At 35.5% G+C, this 27,488-nt stretch overlaps 1 protein-coding gene across 4 annotated transcripts; it reads left to right on the forward strand.

Annotated features, from left to right (window-relative positions):
- Window positions 1–35: 35 nt before the first annotated feature.
- On the forward strand, window positions 36–27,436 carry TMPO (thymopoietin). 4 transcript variants are annotated; one of them, XM_068560266.1, is made up of 9 exons: window positions 245–618; window positions 6,503–6,629; window positions 8,892–9,050; window positions 14,465–14,562; window positions 22,429–22,548; window positions 22,648–22,743; window positions 23,157–23,267; window positions 24,294–24,382; window positions 25,171–27,436. In XM_068560266.1, the coding sequence occupies exons 1-9, from the start codon at window positions 340–342 to the stop codon at window positions 25,454–25,456; spliced, it is 1,365 nt and encodes a 454-aa protein (XP_068416367.1). In that variant the 5' UTR covers window positions 245–339; the 3' UTR covers window positions 25,457–27,436. The 4 variants fall into 4 exon arrangements, with proteins under 4 accessions (XP_068416368.1, XP_068416367.1, XP_068416369.1 ...); XM_068560268.1 differs by lacking the exons at window positions 22,429–22,548; window positions 22,648–22,743; XM_068560267.1 differs by lacking the exons at window positions 22,429–22,548; window positions 22,648–22,743; window positions 23,157–23,267 and having other exon boundaries at window positions 36–618.
- The last annotated feature ends 52 nt before the right edge of the window (window positions 27,437–27,488 follow it).

Below are 27,488 nucleotides of genomic sequence, written 5' to 3' on the forward strand. Positions count from 1 at the left end.
CGCTTCCTCCGGCCGCGGGCCAATGGCGGCGCTCGTTCTTGGGGCGTGGGCGAAGAGGTTGCTCTCTCTTGGTCGTGGGGTGTGCGCTGGGGTTCGTGCGGATTCCTGGCTTGGCTGCACTGGGCCCCGCTTGTTCTGTAGGGGCTTTTGTGTCCGGCGTTGGCTTGGCTTTGTGTGCGCGAGTTTCCGCTGTGCTCCGCGGCGCAAGTCCCGGCCGGGAGCTGTGAGACTCGGAGGCGGTAGCGCGGCCCCCCCCCCCCCCCGGGCGAGGAGCGAGCGCGCCGGCGTGAGCGGCGGGTGCGAGGGCTGCGGGGAAGGGGATTCGTCGCCGCCGCCGAGATGCCGGAGTTCCTGGAAGACCCCTCGGTCCTGACGAAAGAGAAGTTGAAGAGTGAGTTGGTCGCCAACAATGTGACGCTCCCGGCCGGGGAGCACCGCAAAGACGTGTACGTGCAGCTGTACCTGCAGCACCTCACGGCGCGCAACCGGCAGCCGCTCGCCGCCGGCGCCAACAGCAAGGGGCCCCCGGACTTCTCCAGCGACGAAGAGCGCGAACCTACCCCGGTCCTGGGCTCCGGGGCCGCCGCCGCGGGCCGCAGCCGCGCCGCCGTCGGCAGGGTAAGGACGCACGGCCGGAGCCACAAAGGCGGGCGTTTAGCGGTGGGCGCTCCCCGCCCCCCCACCGCCGCGCGCTCTCAGCCCTCCCTCGGGCCTCCTCGGCGGCGGGGCTATCCCCCCACCCTCCCGGGGAGCTGGCATCTGGGTCTGCGGGCTCTCGGGCTCTGAGAGGGAAGGGCGCTGGAGAGGAGAGCCCCGAAGTTAGGGTCGCGAGGCGCGCGTTTTAGCCGCGGTGTGTCGGGGGGTGTGAAGTTGGCGTTTGCTCTCGGGTTGCGCGCGGGTGATGGGCGCGCGCAGGCAGCTCTGTGTCCCTGGACGCCCGGCCGCCGGGAGTGGGCAGCTGGACGGAGACTTCCCCGCCCTTTTCGAAAGCCCTAAGGAGGGTCAGTTCGAAATGGCTACAGGTTACGTTCGAGCGTTTTCCCGCTTTATTAACCGAAATGACTAGTAACCGGGTGTCAGAGCGCTCCCTGGAGGGCAATTTGTGACATACTGATACCTAACCAAAATTTGAAATAAAGAAATTCCCGCCTTTTTATGTTTTTTGCATATGGAGGGCTTTTTGAACGGTTTATGTTTTTCTTGTTTGTGTTACTCCTTTCCAGCAGCAGGCCGTCTTTTGGCGGGGCAGCGTTACTCTAAATTAAACGAGCGTTTTCAAATACATCTTTGAGCGGTTATCATAGACGCTCAAATATTTTAAAATTCTAGTTACTTAGGGCTTGGGTTTTAGGGGTTTTGGGGTTGTTTTTCCTTTTGGTATATTTGCATGAAGAAAAGAGAAGCTTCGGATTCAGGAGAAATGTTTATTTCATGACATTCTGCTCTGTCGGTGTTGCAATTTGGGATATCTAATCCCGGGTAAATTCAGATTGGCTCCAGCAAATGCATATTTCGTTTGAGAATAGTTTGGGTTTTGTTCTGTGGGGTTTTATGTGCAACTAGTATGAATCTGCCTGGTTATCAGGCTTCAAATCATAATAGAATGTAGTTAAAACTAGTGACTGGTGTAAAGTACAGTGCTTTGTAAAACATTGAAAGTGGAGTTTAGAGTTGTACTGATTACTAGTATAACTTAAAATGACTGCTTCTTTCAAAGTTATCTTAACTTCAGTTTTAAAAAATTTATCCATTGTATTTTCTGGACTACCCAGATGGAAATGAAGGAAAGATATAATAGACACATGTGGATTTAATTAAATCTTAGCCTGAGCTTTAGAAAAATTGAAAACCTTATGTCTTAAATCGATGCATGGCACATAGTAGTGCCAAATAAATATTGGTTTGATAAGTAAAAGATCAGTCGCACCTTCTTGTTTCTCATGTCTTGTTTTTGGATTTGAAGAAAGCCACTGTACTCCATAATAAGGAATTTATTTTTGAAATATAGTATATCCCTTACCTGTTTCTCCCCAACCCCTCTGAAAATGAAAGTAATATTCAAACTATTTTAGTAAAAATTTGGTTGAAAATGAAATATCTTCCATTTAAATCAGCACACTTTTTTTTTTTTTTAAGTCTTCTATAGAACCTTATGTTGGTCTCCTGTGCAAATGTATCATTCTTGAGCTGTGGAAGTATTTGGTTGTATGTTTATGATAGGATTATTCATTCTTATTTTGATGGATGACTCGCTGTCGACAGAAACAGCTATCTCGGTTTTGATGTTTTTCCTTCAACTTTTTCAAAGAGGGTATGTCCCAGTCTACCCTGTGTTCTTTGGGGTGTAAGAAGACCTGAATGTAAAATTTTAAAATTTTAGTTCAGTTATCCAACATTTTTGAGTTCCTATCATGCGCTCTTAACTGCAGGAATTTGATTTCTGCAGACCTGCCAACCACCATAGTTAATTTTTTAAGAGAACCTCCTATGTCCAGTAGCGTGTATCTCAGTGTTTGAATCCATATAGATATCAACTGTGTCAAAGACAGCTTTAAGTTTTTTCTACCTTGTGTATTTAAAACTCAAAAATGTGTACCCTGGGCTGGGTGCAGTGGTGTCAACAACTTGAAAAAGTTAATAGTGGTAGTTGGTCAGTAACGTCATTTTCTGCTTTAAAGCACATTAAGTAAAAATGAGTCCTAATATAACTAAGAAGTCTGATAAATTTTTTTATCAGGCATAGGAAAAAATATATTGAATTTATAAGAAAACAACCTTAGACCGTTTATAATAATTGGTATATAAAATTATTCTCCTTTTATATGTACAGTGTTTTATGTTCTAGTCATTGTTAGCCCCATGTGTAATAACAATATAGAGTCACATTTTTTAAAGAATATTTATGATCTAGGAGAAAGCCAAATTATGTTTGACAGTTTCAGATAAGGCAGATTTTTTTAAATGGTGAATTTTTAACATTTTAAAACAAATCAAACATTAACATGGATTTGGCCAAGGACATAGCATATACCTTCGATTTAAGCATGGGTTTATGAAGAGTATTTTTAACTAAAGGAGAAATTGTTTCATTTCAGCCATTGCCATGGTCAGGTACACTTGGTGTGATAGGACAAAATACTTGCATGTTCAAAATTTGGTTTTAGTTTTTAGTTTTCTTATTTCTATGCTTTTTATGCATCTTGATGGTAACCAGTATTTTCCAGTGATGAAATTATCAGCATTGTCAACACAAAAATAAACATTTACATACAGAGTTGATGGTCTGCCTTTTAGTTCCAGGGTGCAAAGCAGTGTAGCTGTTTGGAATCCATTGGAGCATAGCATTCTTGAATGGTCTGATCTGATGAATTATGAATTCTTAACAGGAAATATTTAATGACATGGAACAGAACAGTAAAGAGTATGTTGGGTAGTAAAAGTCAAATCATAAATTGACCACTGTATTCTACAGTAAGGTGCTAAGTGTACAGACTTCTGAATCAGAATTATAGATTCAAATTCCAGTTCTGCCCTTATTCAGATGACCTCGAACAAAGAGCATTGCCTATCAGATGCTCAGTTTTCATCTGAAATAGGAATAATCTAATAGCTACTTAGAGGATTACATGGGGTTGCATTTGTGAAGATGTCTAGTGCTCAGCAACTACAGCACATGTTAGCTATTACAACATGTGATTTCTGAATTTTGTTGTCTTTATTTAATGCCAGAACAACACAGTGCTACCATAATGTATTCAGAAGTGGATGGGGTAAGTTTGTGAAAGTGACGTATATGTAAAGTCTGCTCAAATGTTACCATATAACTGGGTATGCAGATTGCCTGAGTTACATGAACAACTTTGGACTTGTTTCCTCTCTTGTAAAATGGGGATATTAGTATCTATCGCATACGATTTTTAGGATTCAATAAGTTAATACATATAAGGCACTTAGAACACAATTTGGTATATAAATGCTCAATAGAATCTGCTCTGTAGTAATAATTAGTTACACTTCAGCATCTTTGCTACTAATGGTAGAGATTTAAATAAGAGTGGTTCATAGGTGATATCACAGAACTTTTGGATTTTAAAGTTGAAAAAGAAATTAGAGATCATCTGGTAGTTGGGAAGAAACTGGAGAACAGTGCCTGGCACATAGCTGGTACTTGGTATTTTGACCGAAGGAAACTAAGAGATTACATGATTTGCTTAAAGGAACAAAGCTCTCTGGAGGCAGAAATCATTACAACTAATGGCTCCTTCTTCCTGGTTGAAACTGCTGGCTTGATAAATATGTGTACTCCCAATTTTTATTCTTATTAAATTTGATATTTCATAGAATGGCATTACTTTTCTGGAGCTTTTCTCCATAAAAATAAAACTCAGGTGGCCCGTTACGAGCACCTGCTCTATTTGACTTACCTTATGCCAGTTTATTGGCCTTTACTTAAAATTTCCTTGTACAGCTGTAGATTTTCAATATGTTTTAAGAAAATGTGAGGGAGTTGGTTTCCTGCTTGGATATGCTAAGTCTTTGTTTTTTCTTAATAAGAAATTGGTTTTTAAAAATAAGTGGCTTATTTCCCCCTCACCAGATGGCACTCTGATTCATTCATTCAACAAAACATGTATCAGGTACCTATTCCTGTGTCAGGCACTCTTTTTAATTTCAGCTGCTTGGGATACAATATGACAGTGCTCCTGCTTTGTGTTACCCTCTTAAATGCTACATCTAAAATCACCTGAGCTACACATCAAAATACAGATTGTCAAGCCCAATATTAGGACTCAGAATGGGGTAAGACTTTTTAAAATAGGGGCAACTTTTCCTAAAGTTTTGACGTTTTGATAACAAACCAGACTTAAGGACTATTGTTCAAGGAGTTTACCATCTGGAGAAGGTAAAACATACGTACAGATAACTAATAAAAAGTAAGCAGAATGTAGTGAGTGCCAAAGACAGATTATTTCTTGAAAACCTCACGCTGCTTCAGGAAGTTGAAATTCCTGGATGTTTGGTTAGGAGTAGGATTTGAACATTGTTAGGGTTAGAGGGATTTTTTTCTACAAGTAATCTGTACCTGACTGCTTTTTTTTGTTTAAAGTATTTATGTTACACAGTGGGGTTTTTCTTCCCAACCTGTCCACACTTTTGGAATATTCAAGTAGGTCACAGGATTAGGTCTCTTTGATTTAAAAAAAAAAAGAAGTCTTCTCTAAAGAATTCAAGGATTTGATATATAGGACTCTTAGACTCTAGGCAGCTATTTTGACATCAAGGTGTGAGTTGCTTAAGATTTGAGCATGATGATGCTAGATTAGTACAGTATTAAAGCCTTCTGAAAGTACCCTTGGTAACTTTTCACAGACATTTTAAAAATTGTATTGAAGATTTCTCATGAGTTGACATTATTGTTCTTATTATGTTCTTTATGTGAAGTATTTCACATTTTTATTTGGTTGAAAAACAAATTCTGATACATGACCAAATAATGCCTGATTTTTCTTTCCCCCTCAGCATCACTGGAAAGTAAACAGCCCATACAGCTTTATGATTTTTGCTATTTTGCATAAAATATTTCTAGGATGCAGTATTGACTCTTCTGCCTTAAACAGTAATTTGGGCCTACATTGACTGATGTTTGTGGCCATTATTTAAACAGCCGTTTATATTCTGTGCTCTGATGGTTACTGGGATTACTGAGACGTTTGTAAAGCTATTTGCCACAACCCTAAAAGCTAACCATACTTTTGCTCCCTTCCCCTGTTTAACCTTGGAAGTTTATATAGTTTTTCCAATAAAGAATGCCATTGCTTAAATTCTTTTAAAAACTGCCTTTAAAATTTTTCTCAAAGCTTGTTCCACGCTTTTCAGCTAGTCTTAGTGAAATGGTCATATAGACTACATGTGGCAACAAAGCTGTGTCAGAGGTGATATGTAGCCAGAGTCTGACTTCCTTCATGAGTCAAAAACTGGCTTTTAAAGTCACTGTATTACAAGAAGAATATTCATTTGGGCTTCTTAAATTTTGATATGCTTGTTTAAAAGAAATCATTTTTATACATAACATGTATAAACCTTTATGGTAAAATCTTAAACTTTCCTGGATTAATTTAAACTTTCAAGGAGTATAGAAAAACCAGTCGTAAATTGTATTTACAGTTATCTGGATGAAAATGTTTAGACCCAGACTTTTTGCTCTTTTGAATTTTTGATGCCATCACCTCTTTAGCTAGGTTAACCAAAATTGACTACTTTAACAGTAATATCTAAAATTTGAGTTACTTGCTTGGCTTATTAGGTTTGTATAATTACAGGGGAACTTAGAAAATACTTTTGAATAATAAGTTGCTTTTAATTTAATCAAATTGCTAAGCTCTACTATAAATCAACTTGAAGGTAAATTTGCATGTTTATTATATGCAGTGTTATTTATATAGTATCTATAAATGAACATTTTAAAATTCATGTGGAAATGATAACTGGACTTCGTTTACAGAAAGCCACAAAGAAAACTGATAAACCCAGACTAGAAGATAAAGATGATCTAGATGTAACAGAGCTCTCTAATGAAGACCTTCTGGATCAGCTTGTGAAATATGGAGTGAACCCTGGTCCTATTGTGGGTAAGCTGATAAAATTTCAAATATCTTTTTATGAAGCAGTACCCCACACTGTTTACCCCTCTTGTCTAGCAAGTAGAGTTTTCATTCCAAGGACCAGTCTGTCATTAATCATTTATATGACCAGGACCTTAGTTTCCCTAACTATATAAATGAGGGAAATAAAATGAGAGAATTGAACTAATTAATCCCCAAGATTACCTCTGTTGAGATTGTTTTGTATTGTTCCCATGTCATACTACTTGATGAGACATATGGGTCTTATATGACAATTGAGGAAAATCTGAGGTAACATAGCTGGCCAAATTAATCCAAATCAGTAAGTTAGTGACAGACTTGTTAAAAGAACTCAAGTTATTCAATTCCCAGCATAGTACCCACTTTCAGTTATCATTAAAAGTACCTTTTAAAAAGTCTTGTCTTGATTGGAATTCAAGAACAAACTGAAAACTAAAGAACAAACTGAAAAGAGAAAACTTAAAAGTAAATACCCTGGATTTCCATCATTTGGTTACTGTTAAGTCAGTGAGTTTGCAAGGCTGATTGTGCCTTAATTTTGGAGGGTCTTGGCAATAACCTCAAGATGAGAAAGTTCTATTTGATCTTCTAAGTTGTGTAAAAAAAAATTTTTTTTTTTTTTTTTTAATTGACTGCATCAGGTCTTAGTTGCGGCACCTGGGATCTTCGTTGTGGCATACGGGCTATCGTTGCAGCACATGGGCTTCTCTCTAGTTGTGGCACGTGGGCTTAGTTGACCCACAGGTGTGGGATCTTACTTCCCTGCTCAGGGATTGAACCCGCGTCCCCTGCATTGGAAGGCGGATGCTTAACCACTGGACCACCAAGGAAGTCCCTGTAAAATTTTGAATACTGTAGATTTGGGGGTTGTTTTTTACCTATAGGTGTAGTTGCAAATAAGAATTTAGAATATCGTCTTTCTTTTGTCTTATTTAATGTACGGCTTCCCAAGAGATGATAATAAGCCTATTAGTATAATTACCAACAGACATTTGATACCCTTTTTATATTTTTCATTTAAAATTACAAAAGGGAGGTGCTGAAGACTGTGTATTGTGTATCAACATACATTAAATTACATGTTGATATACCTGTTGTTTATTTTTTCCCCAGCTTTATTAAGGTATAATTGACAAACAAACGTTGTACATTTAAGGTGTACAACTTGCTGTTTTAATATACATGTACATTGTGAAATGATCACCATAATCAAGCTAATTAACATATCCATCACTTCACAGAGTTTTCTTTTATGCATGTATGTGTGGTGAGAGCACTTAAGATCTACCTTCCTAGCAAATTTCAAGGATGTAATACAGTGTTGTTAACTGTAGCCCAAGCTATACTTAGATTTCTAGAACTTATTCATCTTGTGTAACTGAAATTTTAAGGCCAGCGTCTCCTTATTTCCCCCTCCCCAGCTGTTCATCTTAAGACTACTCATCTGTAACATTCTGAGATATGTATTGTTTCTAAAAAATATATGTTTATCATTTTATTCATCGTATAGAAATCAGGGAAAGACATATAGCTAGTGTAAACCAGAAAGTAAAAGCTATTTTTAGTTTTAAATTGTCATTGATGTTGAAATATGTTACTAAATTATTTATAATCAATTTTACTTTGCTATCTAATTGGCAAATCATTTCTCTTTGTAACACACATTTTCCGTAAAAGGTCATTTTTACTGCAGCAGTATATTGAAATATGATTTAACATCTTAAATTTACTCAGTGCTAGGTGTCAGATATATTCAGTTTTTTAAAATGTGACTTTTAGGACTTTTCCCATAACTGAATGGCCTTTATAGGCATATTAGTCTCTTAGAGTTGTGGGATTTTAATCATAATAATTCAGAAGAGTACACTCTGTTTATAAACATGATTTTTCTACAAAGGCAAGTACTATTACTTAGTACTAGAGAAATTACACAGAGTTCAAAACTTTTCAAAGATACTCAGTCATACATGGCTCTTCGATAGGTTATCCATAGTAAGACCTAAATCAATCTATTATGTATTTCATTCTACAAAAAAAAACAAAAACAAAAAACCATTGTTATAATCATGCATTAACATCCCAGAAAAATGCCTGTTTTAGAAAAGAATCCATTATGTAGTATTTTTAAGCATTTAAGTTTAGAAAAGGAAACTGAAAACTAACATTTTAATGTTTCTAAAGCTAATGTCTGAGTTGGATCTTAAATAAGACAATACAAGTAATAAAGCAAATTCTACCTTAATACAGGAACAACCAGGAAGCTATATGAGAAAAAGCTGTTGAAACTGAGGGAACAAGGCACAGAATCTAGATCTTCTACTCCTCTGCCAGCAATTTCTTCTTCAGTGGAAAATACAAGACAGAATGGAAGTAATGACTCTGACAGATACAGTGACAATGAAGAAGGTAAAATTTTATATGATGTTAATAAAGTATATAATCAAAAAACAAATCAAATTCTTTTCAGACTCATAAGATACAGTAACCATGAAGAAGATAAAATTTTAAATAATATTACCAAGATATATGTAAATTTTGTTCATATCACTAGAGTAGTCCTCCAAGTAATTTGATATAAATACCTTTTGTTGAGAATTCTAAGAAACAGAAAAGTAGAAATGTCTAATTTTTTGTCACGTAAAATCACTCTTTATCTTTTTTGCTGCAAATTTCATCTTTCTAAGAGAAAAAAGTATTACAAGTAGACACAAAGTTTCCCCAGTTATCCCTTTCTAAGTATCATCTCCACAGAAGCAACCACTGTCATTAATATGATGATTATCTTTCCAGCCTGATTTTAAATACTCTTTCATATGCATCTGCCTAATACATGGTATTATTTTGTACTTGAAAAAAAATCTGTATAAGTGATATGCTAAATCTTATCACTTGCTTTTCTTTACTCTGTTATATTAAGATCTCTTACTGATTTATTTCATGTGTCTGATTTATTTCTCATAATTGATATGTAGCAGTAGTATTTACATACGACATGTTTTCTCTGTTCTCATATTGATAAGCATTTAAATTTATAGTTTTTGCTAGAAGATCTGATTTCAAGAAAACTTTGTAGTAAATATTTTGACATGTTTTTAGTAGACTATTTTAAGAAAATTTGGCCATGGTATATAAATATTTTTCGAATAGTACATGAAATAAATGACCTTTTAAAATTTAAGAACAACTCGACACTTATAAATTTTTAATTCATATGACTTGTTTGTTAATTTCATGACTATTGAATGACTCAAATTGCTTATATCTCCATAAGCATTGCCTGCCAGGGCACAGTCTGTCAAATTGGTTGTTCAGAATGTTCCTTCAACAGCACTATGTTATTAGCAAAGAGGCAAAGAATAGAATCAGCTTAAACCCAAGTAATGCTTAAACTTCCTGCCTCTTTTGCCTCTACAGGAAAGAAGAAAGAACACAAGAAAGTGAAGTCCACTAGGGATTTTGTTCCTTTTTCTGAACTTGCAACTACTCCCTCTGGTGGATTTTTTCAGGGTATTTCTTTTCCTGAAATCTCCACCCGTCCTCCTTTGGGCAGGACTGAACAACAGGCAGCTAAGAAAGTACATTCTTCTAAGGGAGACCCACCTAGGGAACCTCTTATTGCCACAGCCTTGCCTGGCAGGGAACAGTTGCAGAAGTTAGCCTCTGGAGGGAATTTGTTTGTTTCCTCCAAGTCTAGCCATGATAGATGTTTAGAGAAAAGTTCTTCGACATCTCCTCAGCATGAACTCGCTGCCATGTTGGTCTCTGCTGCAGCTTCTCCTTCACTGATTAAAGAAACCACCAGTACTTGCTATAAAGACATAGTAGAAAATATTTACTGTGGAGAGAAAAGTGGAATTCAACCATTATGTACTGAGAGGTCCCATGTTTCAGATCAGTCAGTTCTCTCCAGTGAAAGGAGAGCACTAGAAGAGTCTGAGAGATCACAAGTAATTTCTCCACCACTGGCTAAGGCAATCAGAGATTACGTCAATTCTCTGTTGGTCCAGGGTGGAGTAGGTAGTTTGCCTGGGACTTCTAGCTCTACACCCCCACTGGATGTAGAAAATATATGGAAGAGAATTGATGCACCTAATTTTCGAGAAACAGAATCCCTGTCTCCTCCACGAAAATTACCTAGACTCAGTGAGAAGTCAGTAGAAGAAAAGGATTCAGGTTCCTCTGTGGCATTTCAAAATATACCTGGATCTGAACTGATGTCTTCTTCTGCAAAAACCGTTGTCTCTCACTCACTCACTACCTTAGGCATAGAAATGTCTAAGCAATCACAGCATGATAAAATAGATGCCCCCGAACTATCTTTTCCCTTCCATGAATCTATTTTAAAAGTAATTGAAGAGGAGTGGCAGCAAATTGACAGGCAGCTGCCTTCATTGGCATGCAAGTATCCAATTTCTTCCAGAGAGGCAACACGGATATTATCAGTTCCAAAAGTAGATGATGAAATCCTAGGGTTTATTTCTGAAGCCACTCCACCAGCAGGTATTCAGGCAGCTTCCCCTGAGTCCTGTGATAAACAGTTGGACTTAGCACTTTGTGGAACGTATGAAGCTGCAGCATCAGCATTGCGGATTGCAACCCATACTGCCTTTGTAGTTCGGGCTATGCAGGCAGACATTAGTCAGGCTGCACAAATTCTCAGCTCAGATCCTAGTCACGTGCACCAGGCACTTGGGATGCTAAGCGAAACATACGATGCGGCCTCATTTCTTTGTGAAGCTGCCTTTGATGAAATAAAAATGGCTGCTCATACCATGGGATCTTCCACTTTAGGTCGCCGATATCTCTGGCTAAAAGATTGCAAAATTAATCCAGCTTCTAAGAATAAGCTGGCTGTTACTCCCTTTAAAGGCGGAACATTGTTTGGAAGGGAAGTGTTCAAAGTAATTAAAAAGCGTGGAAAACGCTAATAAAATTAAGAATAAAGACATCTATCTTATCTTTGATATGGGGAAGTTGGTAGCTTTTCTAGGAATTTGAAGTACTTTTATGCCAAAATTTTCTAAGGTCTTTTTAGTCTCCAGAATAGGCTAATTTCAAAGTGTCAAACTTCTACCAATTAAATTGCAGTATAAAAGTAATTGCCTACATATATCTGCCTTTTTTTTTTTAGTTGCACAGAAAGAAAGCCTGATACTAACAGTTTAAAGCTTTTCTAGATCACGTTTTTTTCTCAAATAGTTAGTTCAGTCTTTCCTATTTTAAGATTTTACAACTCTTCAAAACTAAGAAAATTCCATTAACTAGATTATAAGTTGAGTCTCCATGGTTTTAAATATTACTAAATACTTTATTACTTTCCAGAACTTGTCTACATATTTTCTCTTATTTTCTCATTTGTGTTGTTTTTTACTGTTATCTACAGTATCGTTCATAATATTCCAAATCAGTGCAACTCAAAGTGCCAGTCTACAAACTGTTACTGATCCACAGATAAGATAAGCATGTACCAGAATTTGAATCTAGATGAATGACAGGTTTTAATTTTTGTGGTAAAACTTTATTGGTAGAGGAAAGACAGTGCGCTGATTTACATGCTGGCGCAAATGCCTCGTTTTTTCGTGGACTGGTAGCAAACAGTTGGTGGGCTGCACTTAGAGAAACACTGCTCCAGACCGTAGTGTTCTGGGGCCGTGCGTTCTCACCGCCACCGTGAAACTATAGTCAGACAAATTAGCAAAGATGGGACTTTTTTTTTATAAGTAACACTTTTAAGGTATGTTGTAATTCATGGATGATTAGGCTTAATCTAAGCTAAATTCTAAAAGCAAATTTTATTAGTTTTTTTTTAAAGTCATAAGAAATCATACTATATCCCAGTTTCTGTGTGTCTAAATAAAGCAATATATTATTCTCTGTTTTCATTTCTATGATTGTAAGATGAGGGGGTCTAACTGTGGAGGCACTTGATAATCGAATTTCTTTGTATTTTTATGGAAAATAGTAGTATTAATTATAAACAAAATATAGTCCCTTGGGACTTACAGCCATTACTATATTCTTCGACTAACCTATCCATCTTTGCAGCTTTCTGGGAGTAATTCTATTTGTTATTTGTCTTCTGAAATGTACATGTATACATGTACCTACTAAGTACTATGTGATTTTTTTTTTAATGTATAACTGTAGAATGCTTTTGCAAATTCAATAAAGTTGTTAAATTTGAACAGTTTTGTGTGGTCTCCACAAACATGTTGTATGTGTGTTTTATTCTTAAGAGTTGCAACAAGTTAGATATTTATGGATGAACAACATCCCTTTTCCATTTCATCACTGAAACTCACTTGACATGCCAATGGTATAGCTGAACATATTCAAATTATTATTAAATGTTCGGGGGGTTTTTTTTCCTATTTGAGGACCATGGTTTTGGGGTGGTTTTTTTTTCTAATTGAAGTATAGTTGATGAAGACCATGTTTTTATTGGCTATTGGAATTTAAGTTTGTAAGAGGAATTATTCTGTAACCAGGTATCTTATTTGTTTAATCAATTTCTGCTCAAGTACTATTGGGTTCTTTACTTTTTGCTTTCTGATTCTTAGGTTCTGAAATAACATAAGACTTTATAATGCTAAAGATTGTCCCATAGATAATAGCGCCATTAATAGAATGACTGGGAAGTGGGGGATGGAGTTGATACCTTAATCCTGAATAAAGATGGAACTATTTGAACTAACATGGTAAAAAAAATCACTATTTTTGGGAAACTTGCAAGTAGACTGGACTGACTGGTACTAGGCTAGATATTTAGAAGACACATAACTATCTTGACTACTTTTTAGCACAACTGCATTGAATTCATGCAAAACTAAGCTTTTGTTTAAGAGTTGACTCCATTTCTGTCTCATAAGAAAGTAACTTTTTGGTAATAGAAGTTTTAGAAGTGACAACTGACATTAATTTTGCTATGCTATGCTAAATGGCCACAAAAATGTGGAAGCTAACTAAAATTTTTATCAAGTCTCTTGAAAAGTCTAGCCCTTCAAATGGTGATAAAATCAAAACTAGGAGAATGGGATATTGAAGCCTATGAAAAAAGATATACGTATTTGAGTTGTTATGGTAATAACCATCATGGTGATACGCTAATATACATGCACTAGCTTCTCTTCCAAGATATGGTACTTTATTATGGGGGAGGCTGAGGAGAAGTGACCTGTGATTGGTTGTACTTTTCTGTGAACAAGGTTCTTCCTTACCTCTTCAGTTATACCCAGGGTTTTTATAGTCACATCAAAAAAGGACAGACTTTTAAAATGCACTTATGTATTAACGTCATTGTACTTATTTATTGTTATTAGCGGCTTGATACCATACAAGTTTTTTTCAGTCTTAAAATTCTCTATAGCTTTTTCCCTTCCATATTCTAAATTTTAATTTAATAACTAACCTTTGTTTATGTAGTAATAATGCACTGTATGGACAAAAGAATGGTAACAACTATGTATTCTAATGTACTTTTCCCACTTCCTAATTGTTTTCAGTGAAAAGCCTCCATGGGTTGTTACTTTGTTTCAGGCTATTAGTCCCACAAAAAAGAAAGAATAAATAGGAAGAAGTGGTGATCATATTAAGGAGTGGGGGAGATAAACAAAAATGGAATGAAATAAAAATGGAAAAGAAAAGTTTTTAAAGACAGAAATTGCAGTTAACCAGTTTGGGTCTGTTGAGGTAGTACTAATATACAGACTTATTTTATGTATCAGTGTGCCGAAAAACCAGGGTTCCAGAGTAATGTTAGGATGACATTGTAGTTTATTGTGTGTCTCAGAGAGTAATGATTTCTCCGATGTTATTTCCAGACTCTAAAATAGAGCTCAAGCTTGAGAAGAGAGAACCACTAAAGGGCAGAGCAAAGACTCCGGTAACACTCAAGCAAAGAAGAGTTGAGCACAATCAGGTATCTTTAGCTTTATGGTTGCTGTATTCAGGTATAAGTAATCTTCTGACAACACTAATTTGCCTGTGTCCCTGCCTTTAGTTCATAGTTGACACCCAAAATCCAGCACACTCGATAAAGCATTCATTAAATGGCGCTAGAAATCTAAACTTTGTGTGTTTTGTCAGTAGTGTAGCCTGTGTTTAGTGCAAAAGCAAGTGTTTAATAAATGTCTCATTTGTGTTTGATTCTATGCTAAGCATGGTTCAGAGCCAGTCATACTGCTTTTTAAGAGACATATTTTAAAAGGTGGAAATACCTAAGCAATTCTGATATAATAAAAAACAGGGGAATGGTTTTATATTTGTGTCTTTGTCTCTAGATTTTTGACTTTGCTTTTATTTTTGCCTGTCTTATAATAATTCTGTGGCTTTTCCCTCAACTCTGAAGCTAGTCTTATCCTAAGACCACACTGTTTTCTTTCCTTATTCTAGACAAAAATTCACCTTTTTATGGGTGAGGCAAGATGCACTTTTCCAAAAGGAAAATGTAGGAAACTAAGGGGAAAATAAGCACAGGAATAATGAACTCAGTTTACAGAGAACAAATTATTGACTAATCAAGCATTGATTTGGCTGACGCTTTACAAGTCAGCTATCCCTAGAGTCATTTTCCTTACCCTTTTTCTGTCCAGCTGGAAGATTTGTCTAGTTGGCTATTTATCTTTTCCATTTTCTCTTTGTCATTTTAAAGTCACACATCATCAGTGGAAGTATTCTTGATTTCTTAAGCCATGTGTCTTTCTTAGTTTGATGTAGTTAAGTTGAATTTCAGAACTATTTGTTAGAAATGAGCTTGGTGACTGTATGGAGAATGTATAGAGCTTTGAATGAAAGAAGATTTGGTTTAATACTGAACCAAAGACTGAAATAAATATTTTGTTGTCTTTTTATCTATTGTTGCCAGGGAAGAGCTGCAGGGGCACACTGAAGAATAAGGAAATAACAGAGCAAGAGAAACTAGGAAAATCTGGTGAAGGACACTGAAATAGACAGGCATGGAGAATTTTGGTCCAATTTATGTAGGCAAGATGGTATAGTGCTAGCAAGAATGCATTGACTTGTCAGATAAGAGGTTAAAAGGAGGGTGGGAAGATGGTTTTAAATATGGTTTAAGGGGTAATTGTTTGACCTGAGGAATCTAAACTGAGGGACAGGATAAATAGTCAAAGGAGAGAGTAGATTTAGGAGATGAGAGGCAGGGTTAGACAATGGCCTTATTATACACTTTTTTTTTTTTTTTTTTGGCTGCACTGGCTCTTCTTTGCAGCGTGCGGGTTTCTTCTCTAGTTGTGGCGCGTGGCATGTGGGATCTTAGTTCCCTGACCAGGGATTGAACCCATGTCCCCTGCATTGGAAGGCAGGTTCTTTTTTTTTAAAATAAATTTATTTATTTTTGGCTTTGTTGGGTCTTCGTTGCTGCCCACGGGCTTTCTCTAGTTGCAGCAAGCGGGGGCTACTCTTCGTTGCGCTGCACGGGCTTCTCATCGTGGTGGCTTCTCTTGTTGCAGAGCATGGGCTCTGGGCGCACAGGCTTCAGTAGTTGTGGCGCGTGGGCTCTAGAGCGCAGGCTCGGTAGTTGTGGCACACGGGCTTAGTTGGTCCGCAGCATGTGGGATCTTCCCAGACCAGGGCTCAAACCTGTGGCCCCTGCATTCAGGCGGATTCTTAACCACTGGACCACCAAGGAAGTCCCACAAAATTTAAATCATATGGAAGAGTAAAGGGAGGAGTTTACTGATCCTTCAGTCACAGAACCTCAACAGCTGTCAACATTCTACCAGTTTTATTTTATCTTCACCTGCACCCTGCAGCATTTTTAATTCCTTTGGTTTTGTTGTTTGTTGCTGAAGTATATTAAAACAAATCTCTGCCATTATCTCATTTCACACATTAAAATGTCAGTATTTCAGTATATATCTCTAAAAGATTGGAGCTGTTTTTTATTTATATATATTAGATATATATGTTAGATATGAAAGAATTATTAATTTTATTTGGAGTGATAGTGGCATTGTGTGTGTATAAAATCTTTCATATCTGTGTTCAAAGCTTTATACATTCTCCATACAGTAACCTCCAGTTTCAGAAATGTCTCTTTTATGATTGAATTATTCAAATCAGGTTCCATACAAACTCCACATATCATTTGGTGTTTTTGATTTTGTTTTGTCTTTTTTTAAAAAAATAAATTTATTTATTTTATTTACTTATTTTTAGCTGCATTGGGTCTTCATTGCTGCCTGTGGGCTTTCTCTAGTTGCGGCGAGCGGGGGCTACTCTTCGTTGCGGTGCATGGGCTTCTCATCGCGGTGGCTTCTCTTGTTGCGGAGCATGGGCTCTAGACACACGGGCTTCAGTAGTTGCAGCATGCAGGCTCAGTAGTTGCGGCATGCAGGCCCTAGAGCGCGTGGGCTTCAGTAGTTGTGGCCCTTGGGCTCAGTAGTTGTGGCTCACGGGCTTAGTTGCTCTGCGGCATGTGGGATCTTCCCGGACCAGGGATTGAACCCATGTCCCTTGCATTGGCAGGCGGATTCTTAACCACTGTGCCACCTGGGAAGCCCTTGTTTTGTCTTTTAAGTCTGTAGCTATTTCCACTATAACGGTTTCCCGTCCCTCCATTTATTTGGTGAAGAAACCAGGTTAGTTCTCTATAATATTTCTCACATTGTGGATTTGGCAGATTGCTTCTTCAAGGGTCGTTTAATTTGCTCTTTTTTTTTTTAATAAATTTATTTATTTATTTATTTTTGGCTGCATTGGGTCTTCGTTGCAGTGCGCGGGCTTCTCTTGTGAGCACGGGCTCTAGGCATGTGGGCTTCAGTAGTTGCAGCATGCGGGCTCAGTAGTTGTGGCTCACGGGCTCTAGAGCGCAGGCTCAGTAGTTATGGTGCACGGGCTTAGTTGCTCCGCGGCATGTGGGATCTTCCCGGACCAGGGCTCGAACCCGTGTCCCCTGCATTGGCAGGCGGATCCTCAACCACTGTGCCACCAGGGCAGCCCTAATTTGCTCTTTTTTTTTTTTTTTTTTCCTAATTTGCTCTTTTATACCCTGGATTTCCTGTAGACTGGGAGTTAGAACTATAGTGGGACTGTGCAATAGACCTTTCTGTGATGATGGAAATGTTGTATATCTGCTGTTCATTAAGTAGCCACTTAATACTTGGAATGTGACTTGTATGGCTGAGAAACTAAAATTTTAATTTTATGTTATTTCAATTTAAATGACTACACGTGGCTAGTAGCTATCATTTTGTACAGCACAGATCTAAAGGGTTGGTTAGATCTGAGTTCAGTTACTTTGACAAGAATACTTCACAAATGGCGTTGTGGCCTTCACATTGCATCATTTCAGAGACACATGATATCCTTTTGATGATGCTAAAATTAATTAGTAATAGGTTCAGGCGTTGAAAGCCTGATTCATCCGTTATAAAGTTCCACGTCGCCCTTTCATTTAATGGTTATGACAGCCATTATGATTATTGCCTGGATCCATTATTTCATTACTTCAAATGAAATAATGGATCTAGGAATTCTCTGATTCCTTTACATCTATAACTGGAATTCTTTTATAAAGAACTTTCCCTTGTAAATTGCCTAGTTACCTTGAAATAAAATTCATATAGGAGAGCCAGGATAAATGCTTACATGCCTTTTATTTGCCAGTTATCATGTTAAATTGCTCTAGTCATTTTGAAAGGCGATCAATAATATCTTTTTACTACTATGGTTTTTATATATTTGATTTATGATCAATTGCCGTCATTATTCTTTTTTCACATTCAAGTTGCACCATCTTTAGCCACTGGGAATTACTGAGTTGATTCCTGTATCCTTTTATTGACCCCATTTGTCTTCGATACTTTCTTTTTTGCTGGCACAATAAGAAGTCCTGGGCTGTATATTTCCTGCCTCTTATCAAGTCAGTCATTTTTCCAAAGAACTCCTTATCCTTCTAATAGAAAATATTATTTGGAAGCTACCTACAGCCTGGATGCTAGGGTGTTCATTCCTCCTGAGTTGTCATTGTTCTAGGCTTTTTCGTAGGTAAAGCTAGGAGTACTTACTTTTTCGAAAGAGAAGATAGGTCATGAATTCCTCAAATTTATGAATGCAGGCTAATTTCTAGGTGTTACACTTGTATCTCTTTTCTCTTATGCTGAGTATCTTGGTTCTTAAAATAATATTGTTTCTTATGTAATTTTCACTATATATATGTTTCTAAATAACTATATTACTACTAATAGTAAAGCTGCTAATTGTATTTTCAGATAGGGGGGCAGTTTTTCTTATGTTAAGGATATAAAATCAAAATACTGTGCTTAAAGTCACTTGAAAGAATTTTTTTCTTTCATATTTGTTTTTTAATTTTTGAGAATATATATGTGGTTTTATTTGGCCAAAAGAAGAGTCAGAAATCTGGCTTCTATCTTTGTTCCTTCTATCCATAGGTTACTATTTTTATTAAGTTTCGGTTTATATTTTGTTTCTTTTTGAAAATATAAGTAAATAATAGATTTATATATTTATTTATGCTCCCCTCCATATATGAAAGACAGCCTACATTGCACATTTCTATTTTTTTGTTTTTAATCTAAACACTTATCCTGAGATCATGTCAAGATATAGTATAGCCTTCTTCCTCATTGCTTCCTCATTGCTTTATACCACTGCATGGTATTGCATTTTATGGATTTACTGTAATTTATTCAGCCACTTTCCTTTTGATGGATATTTTGATTGTTATTGATTATTCAGTTATGTGCTATTCTGAATAATGCAAAGGTGCACCAGTGAACAGCCTTTTTACATGTGTTGTTTCATGTTTTAGCCAGTTTATCTTCAGGAAATCTAGAAGTGAAATTGCTGGGTAATTTTGCTAGATGTTAGCAAATTCCCTTGTGTAAGAGTTGAAGCATTTTGCATTCCCACAAGTAATGTATGGGAGTACCTTTCTCTAATGGAGGGATATGATGCTGTTTTTAAAAAAAAAAAAAGTTAATATGAGTAACCATATTGGTCATGTTTTACTTAAATTAATAGTTCTTTAAAGTAAGGTGGCTTTTAATTATCCTGATTATTTTTTTATAACCTAGTTAAAGCTTGTATTTTTACTGAATGAGATTTATAGCCTCCTTTAATAACCCAGCTCCTGCATTCTCATGTGCCTCAACTGCCTGATGTCTTCTGAATAACTTTTTACCTGATAGAGTTTTTTTGTTTCTTCCTCCTGTTGTCTCCATGATAAATTGAGGACTTTCTATAGAACATCTTGCTGAAAATAGATGACACTACAATCCTTATTTTGGCCACAGAGCATATAGCAGTCACATTACTAATTTTATGTAGCAGTGAGTTTTTCTTTTCAGTTAATAATTGCTTGGTCCATCTTACTCTTAAGTAGTTATAACACTGAATTGTAATTTTGTTTTTTATTTATATTTTCTTCTCAAAGTCACTTGTTGCATAGTGGATTCTGGTAGAAAAAATTTTTTTTCAGTCTTCAAGGTATCTTTTCTGGTTGTATGAAAGATAGTTTTCTGTGAAGATGATTAATTCTAAATTAGATGATAGGTAAGAACTAATGAAATTGGTTGACAGTCCTCAACCAAAGAATTTAATAAACCTGAGCAAAAGAAAGCATAAATGATTTATAGTGAAAAGTGTCCATCCTACCCCTGTTCCCAGCTATTTCCACAGGCAACCAATGAATTTCTTGTGTTTTCTTCCATGGGAGAAAATTTAAAAATCTCTAAATGGAACTTGGCCTTTAATGTCAAAGATAACTAATAAAAATGTAAACTTTTTTTTGTTTTAAGTGTAATAGTTTCAATAGATGTTTGGTAAAATTTTTGATGAAGAGATTATTTCAGTTATTTATTCAGAATAAGACATAACAAATGGAAAGTCCTGGAATTTGGTAGATAACGAATTTTAAGGGAAAAGTATGTCTCTTCTTCCCGCCTCCTTACCTTCGTGGACATAGGTAAAATATCTAGGCTTCATATTGTATTAGTTGCATAACTGATGACTTTATTAGCCCTTTAAAGTAATGTTCTTTTTAATTCTTCGAGGAGTTTTTAAATACTGAGTATACATTGATAATACCAGGTAGACTATCAAACTAGAATATTTTAAAAATACTCTCATTATTTTTATTGGCATTGAGCAATTGATTATTAAAGAGGAAGCAGTGTTGGAAGTAGTTTGAAAAAAATACTTGGCTTTGAGATGTATCATAAGTCAGTTACGTTATGCTGCACATTAGAATCCCTTCAGGAGCTACAAAATTTAATGAAGCCCAGGCCGGTCTAGAAGAGCTTCTGACTTAATTGGTCTAAGGTGGGGTTGGGGCACTTGGTATTTTTTAAAAGCTTCCCATATGATACTGTGCCACCAGGATTGAGAACTTCAGATTAAAACTAGTGTTCCCTTCTACTCAAATAATCAGGAATTTAACTATTAATAAGCATCTATTATATGTGTGTGTGATTTGTTTACAAATTTGTCTTTTGACTAACAATGTTTGCATTCAGCAAATTTTTCCTAATTGATAGCTGGAAAAGAAACCCAGAGATTCAGATTGTGAGTCAAAGGGGAAACTCTTATAAAGTCAATTCCAAATATAGATAAATATAAAACCAGATGTATGAAACTATGTCTGTATCTTGTGGTGTTTTGGTAGTAATGCTTCCAGCCAAATAAGTGTACTTACTGGATGACTGCTCTTGTCCTGAGATAAGAGTAAAATATATCTATCTTTAAAATTAATAGACACTAACTGAGATATAAAAACATCAGTTATCTACATAAAATATTAGCTTGAAAGCAAAAGTGATAGTATAAGCATATTCTAGTATAACTAATCATTGATAGATGTCCTCTAGTTAAAAGAATTTATAAGAATCATCTGGTAATAAAAGTTTCAAAAGTTGAATAACTTGATCCTTGGAATGTAGAATCTCAGGCCTCACCCTGGAGCTACTTAATCAGAATATGCATTTTAAGAAAAGCTTCAGGTAGAAGCACTAGTCTAGTGCTTTTCAAACTGTTATGTGAGGACTGCTAAATTATTTTTTAAATGAGGAAAATCAATCGACTTTCCAAGGAGAAATAAATCTGGGACTGGAAATGGACAGTGGTCTATCCCTATTACCATTTTTTTCTTCTTTTTTCAGTAGTGAGGAGTGAGTGGCACTGAGTCCTGGCAGTGACATTTTAGGCTTGCCTGTTCACAAAAAAGATGACCATCAAGTTTTTGTTGCTGCTCAATTTTATTATCTGTTTCTAAGATGAGTTTGACACCTGGGAACTTTTAAGTCAGATAGCTGTGTATAGATTAAATAGTCCTAACCACACGACAAGTATAATGTTTAATCTATGCTAACAATTATAAAATTTTTATTTTGTTTTAAAAGGAAACTGACTTGTTATATATAACAAATGACTTTCTTACAAGTCATGATCAGCCTGCTTTTTTGTTTAGACAGCTAGAGATGCAGCTATGATACTGGAGCCAGATAGTAAACAGCAAGTCACAAAAGGAGCCAGTGATAAATTGATGTCTTTTTTCCCCCTCTCACTTTTATCATAATATGTGAGCTCCTATAGTTGGACTCTAATGTATTTTACCATATTTTAAGTGTTTTCTTATGCCTACATATCTAGTCAGTCAATACATTTGAAATATTTTGAGGGCATAGCATTATTTTCAAATGCTGGCATTTGGAAACTTCTCATGGATTCTCAGTATGCTAATATGGCCATCATTATTAAGGTGTTTGATATTAGAATATGACTTTTTAATGTGTTGATGCTTGAATAGAGCTATTCTCAAGCTGGAGTAACTGAGACTGAATGGACAAGTGGATCTTCCAAAGGCGGACCTCTGCAGGCATTAACTAGGGAATCTACGAGAGGGTCGAGAAGAACTCCGAGGAAAAGGGTGATGCAAGGCTTATTGCTTAGAATGGGGTTCTCAGATTGGTAGGGTTTTAGTGGTTATTTTATATTTATTGTTTTTGTTTTGTTTTCAAACTAACAGGTGGAAACTTCAGAACATTTTCGTATAGATGGTGCAATAATTTCAGAGAGTACTCCCATAGCTGAAACTATAATGGCTTCAAGCAACGAAACTTTAGTAAATATGTTTCATAAACTATACAAGTGGTATTCTTTGTAAATTATCCTTTACTTAGAATTGGGGAGGTGGCGAATTTTGGCAAACCTCAAACAAATGTTTTTAAACATATTTTAAACTCATTTTCCCCATATAATTCTGAATTTTAGAAGTTTTCAGTGTAGCCACTTTAATATATGTATAATTCATTGTGCAAGAATACTGAGTGTTATAAGGATACTTTTTTGCTAACATGTTTGAAGAATAATAAGGCTTCCTTCACATGAAACACTAATGTATTTCTAGGTTCTTATGCCTAAATTTTTATTAAGGGAAAGTTTCAAATATTAGAGAAATCGACTATCATTTTTTCTTTTAACGTGTCTTTGTTATGTTTGGATAATTCTGAGTCTGAATAATTTGAATCTTGGCAGGTTGTCAATAGGGTGACTGGAAATTTCAAGCATGCAGCTCCTATTCTGCCAATCACTGAATTCTCAGACATACCCAGAAGAACACCAAAGAAACCATTGACAAGAGCTGAAGTAAATGAATAAAATTTAGATCGATGCTATCATTGATCTTTTAATGAAGAAATATTTATATTTGTTTTTTGGAGTGGGAGGGAGCAGAGCTTTCTTTGTTGGGTGGAGGGGTGTGTGTCTATTTATGTGCATATATTATCTTAAAGACATACTTTATTAGTGACAATGGAAAGTAATATCGTATGACATGCTAATACTATCCTCTTGCTACTACTGTGTGCCTCTTTAAGTTCCAGTTTTCAAGGGAGTGCTCATTTGTGTGCTGCTTGTAATATGTTCTCTTTGTTAAAATGGATGTGAGTTGAAAGTGTTACTTGGGCTGTGGGGGAAGCTATACTACCTTTCATTGAAAGGTCAGATAATGGGACTTTAAAGTGACTTTGTATTATACTTGAATTGATTAACTCCTGTAAAATTAAGCTTTAAAGTACTAACTGCATGGATACATTATAATTTTAATGATTCTTTATCAAAGATTATTTTGATCTGGGCATAAAGGTAATTTAGCAAAGCAATCAGGTTGTTTAAAAAATTATTTTATGTTTCTTAAATTAGGAAGATTGGATTGACTCTCTAGTTAAAAGCATATACTAAAATTTGTTAAAAGATCCATCTTAATTTGATATCTTCTATATTTGATCATTTGTTTTATTACAAAATTAACAGGAAGAAACAATGTACTTCTAATGTCAATGAAAAGCATTGGAGGGAACTTACACTGCCATATTAGCTGTACTGAAATTTTATTTTTTGGGTTTTTTTGGGTTTTTTGTTTTTAACTTATTTGAATGTGTGCCCCCCATTACAACATTAACATATCTTCACACTGAGGAAATTTGAAGAGAGCCTTGGAAATGTATGGATAATTAAGCAATAATGAATTTAGAAATGGCAGTTGTAAAAGTTGGATAGATTTAAGTGCATTCTGTTCTCCAAAGCTTTTGTTTAAAATTGTGTTCTAATTATTGCACATTTACACTAAATTTTAACTTCTGGTTGTTTTTTTGTTTGTTTGTTTCTTATTAGGTGGGAGAAAAAACAGAGGAAAGAAGAGTAGAGAGGGATATTCTTAAGGAAATGTTTCCCTTTGAAGCAGCTACACCAACAGGAATTAGGTATTCAGATACACTAAAACAATTATTTAGTGTATTCAATTAGGGCATTTTTATTTATTTATTTGTTCCCGCCTTTATTGAGGTATATTTGAGACATTAAAATGTATATATTTAGGGTGTACAACATAATTATTTTATATATACATACATAAACGAATTCTAATTTTTAATTCTTCACAAAATTACTGTACCTCTGCTCTCATAAGTAAACTGTTCTTTTTGGGAGCACTTTAATTCTTCTAAGCACTAACTAGTTCATATTCTTGAAAGTTGAGTCAGTTTCAAAATTAACTTTGTTAAGCTGAAAGGTTGTAAATAAATCATTTACTTACTATTTAATTCTTATTTTTAAATCTAAACTGAAACCTGGTAAGAAGGAAATCGGTTTTATTCCTGAGAGTTTCTCTTTTCTAATTGAAAAGACTGCTTTTAGATATCTATTGAATTGTTTCTTGATTGAAGGAATCACAACCAAACTACCTTATGTTTTTCCTCTTATCCCCTAAATATATTAGCTTGAAAAACCTTTAAGAAGGCAAATTTAGTGAATATTTATAATACTCTGAATATTATTTTCTAATAAAAGATACAAATCTAACTCTTTAAATGAAAAATGTATAGAAGTTTTAAACAGGTTGACTGATCTCGCTGTTTATATTATATGACAATTTTCTACTGTTACCTCAAGGAATGTGTTTGGAATTAGGAGTGATAATGTCATTTTATGTTATTTAAGTTATGACTTTATCTAATATTTATTTTTCTCTTCCTCCTTTCACTCCCAACAGTGCTAGTTGCCGCAGACCAATCAAAGGGGCTGCTGGCCGGCCGTTAGAACTCAGTGATTTCAGGATGGAGGAATCTTTTTCGTCTAAATGTATTCCTAAGTATGTTCCCTTGGCAGATGTCAAGTCAGAAAAGACAAAAAAGGGACGCTCCGTTCCCATGTGGATAAAAATTTTGCTCTTCGTTGTCGTAGCCTTTTTTTTGTTTTTGGTCTATCAAGCTATGGAAACCAACCAAGGAAATCCATTCTATAAGTTTCTTTCTAATGACTCTAAAAAAGTCAACTGAATGATATCTCTTTGGCACATTCAACTTGGTCTCCTATTTTTAATAACTGTATTAAAAAAATTTGTGTACACTTGACTCAAGAACAAAAAAAATGTGATTTCACCTCAGTAAATGTAGTATTCCATTGAAAAGCAAGCAAGATATATATAAATGGACTTCATTTAATGTTTTGGACTTTGGACTAGTAGGAGATCACTTCGTGCCATATGAATACTCTTTTTTAGCTCTGGAACTTTTTTGTAGGCTTTATTTTTTTAATGTGGACATCTTATTTTTTTTTTTGAGAAAAAATGTATATTGTTTTTGTGTATTTGGGAAACAAGAAGGGCAAAACATGGTAGTATAATGTGAAGCTACACATTTAAAATACTTTGAATTCTTACAGAAAAGATTTTAAGAATTATTCTCTGCTTAATAAAAACTAGAGACATGTGAAACGTGGTAAGAGAAAAAGTAACTTGAGATTGTAGTTTTGGTAACTGCAACAAAGTTTGATGGTGTTTATGGGGAAAAGTACAGTGATAATCTCTTCTGTAACTTTTATTAATAGTAATGTTATTGTTGTAGCCCTATTGTACTCACTTTTTAAAAGATATCTAGTATCGTGAATGTCCTACTTCGGTAAGACCCATTTAAATGCAGTTGATTTTTAGCAGGGATCTATCAGTGCAACTTATACACGTTTTAGAGAACTGTTAGCTGGCTGTACATGTTTTTAAAGACTGTTTAGCTAGCTATAAGGCTATAATTGGAAACTTGTACTTTTTATTTACAGCAAAACATTTATTCTATCAATCCGTTACCAAAATATTTTTTAGATAAATAAGTGTGTGTGTGTGTGTGTGTGTGTGTTTAGAAGTTAGAAATTTTAAACACCAGTCTTAGGTTCCATTTGGATTCATTATTGAATTATCTTCTGTTACCAAAAATGCATTTTGCCAAGTTTTTTTTTTGCCCTATATTTCCCAACATAATTTGATTTGAAAGTATGTGCTTTTAAAAGCAAAAAGTATGTGCTTTTAAACTACATAGTAAACTTTCCTTGGATACACAGTAGTTAATACATAAATTTTTAAACTCTGAAATTGAGGCGGGCATTATGATTTTTGTTTACTTTTGAAATGGTTAACTTTATCTTTGTGGTTGTTTTTTTTTTTTTTTAGGTAAAACTTACCTCATGTATAACTTTGTTCAGTAAAGTAGTAGGCAATTGAAATTTCAGTAGAATCAAGTAAAACAAAAATTTTGATTTAATCATGTGAGTTTCAACTTTACAGTCATTGACAGTAAAGCACATTAAAAATGTAAGTTATTTTTAAATATCTTCTGAAATAAAAAAGATACTTTTTAAAAAGGAAAAGCTGAAGATGTATATTTAGACCAGCACACAGTTTTGATTTGCATCAGCCATAGTCTGATATTTAGCTTTTAGATATTTTGTAGACATTTTTCACTTTGCAGTTGACCAGAAATATTCGTAGGTCTGGTCTCTGCAAAGGCAGTGGGAAACTTACTCCTAGATCAGAAATGCTTGCCTCTCCAAGTAAAAGTGTTTTGAGATGAGCCACAGAGGGAGCACGTTTTATTCAGCGTTGCCTCTATACAGTAATAGCAGTCTACTTTTACTTTGTTTTTAAACTTTGATTCCCATATTGCTTTCAATCTTTTGTTTATAATTAGAAGTTGTGAGAAACTGCATTTAATGTTCAGAAATGTGGGAAGATAAATCAGACTTAATATGTATGTGAGATCAATTTTCTAATAGGAAAGGTATGGTCCAAAATAGCAAAGTAGGACCAGGTAAAACATGTAGTCTTTTTTTTTATTTTTTGAATGTGTACTTGGTCTTTTGTCTGTGTCTGTTTTATTCCACTAGAATAAATGTGTCCTTGATGTAAATGCAAAGCATTTCTTCCTGATTAAAATTGTAGATGTAGACTTTACAGTTTTATTCAATAATAAAAAAGTAATTAACCTCTAGTTTTGTCATTGCAATAAATACTTTTCAAATAGCACAAACTATAAGGTTTCC

Source organism: Eschrichtius robustus, chromosome 13 (genome assembly GCF_028021215.1).
Source record: "Eschrichtius robustus isolate mEscRob2 chromosome 13, mEscRob2.pri, whole genome shotgun sequence".
Classification (NCBI taxonomy): Eukaryota; Metazoa; Chordata; class Mammalia; order Artiodactyla; family Eschrichtiidae; genus Eschrichtius; species Eschrichtius robustus.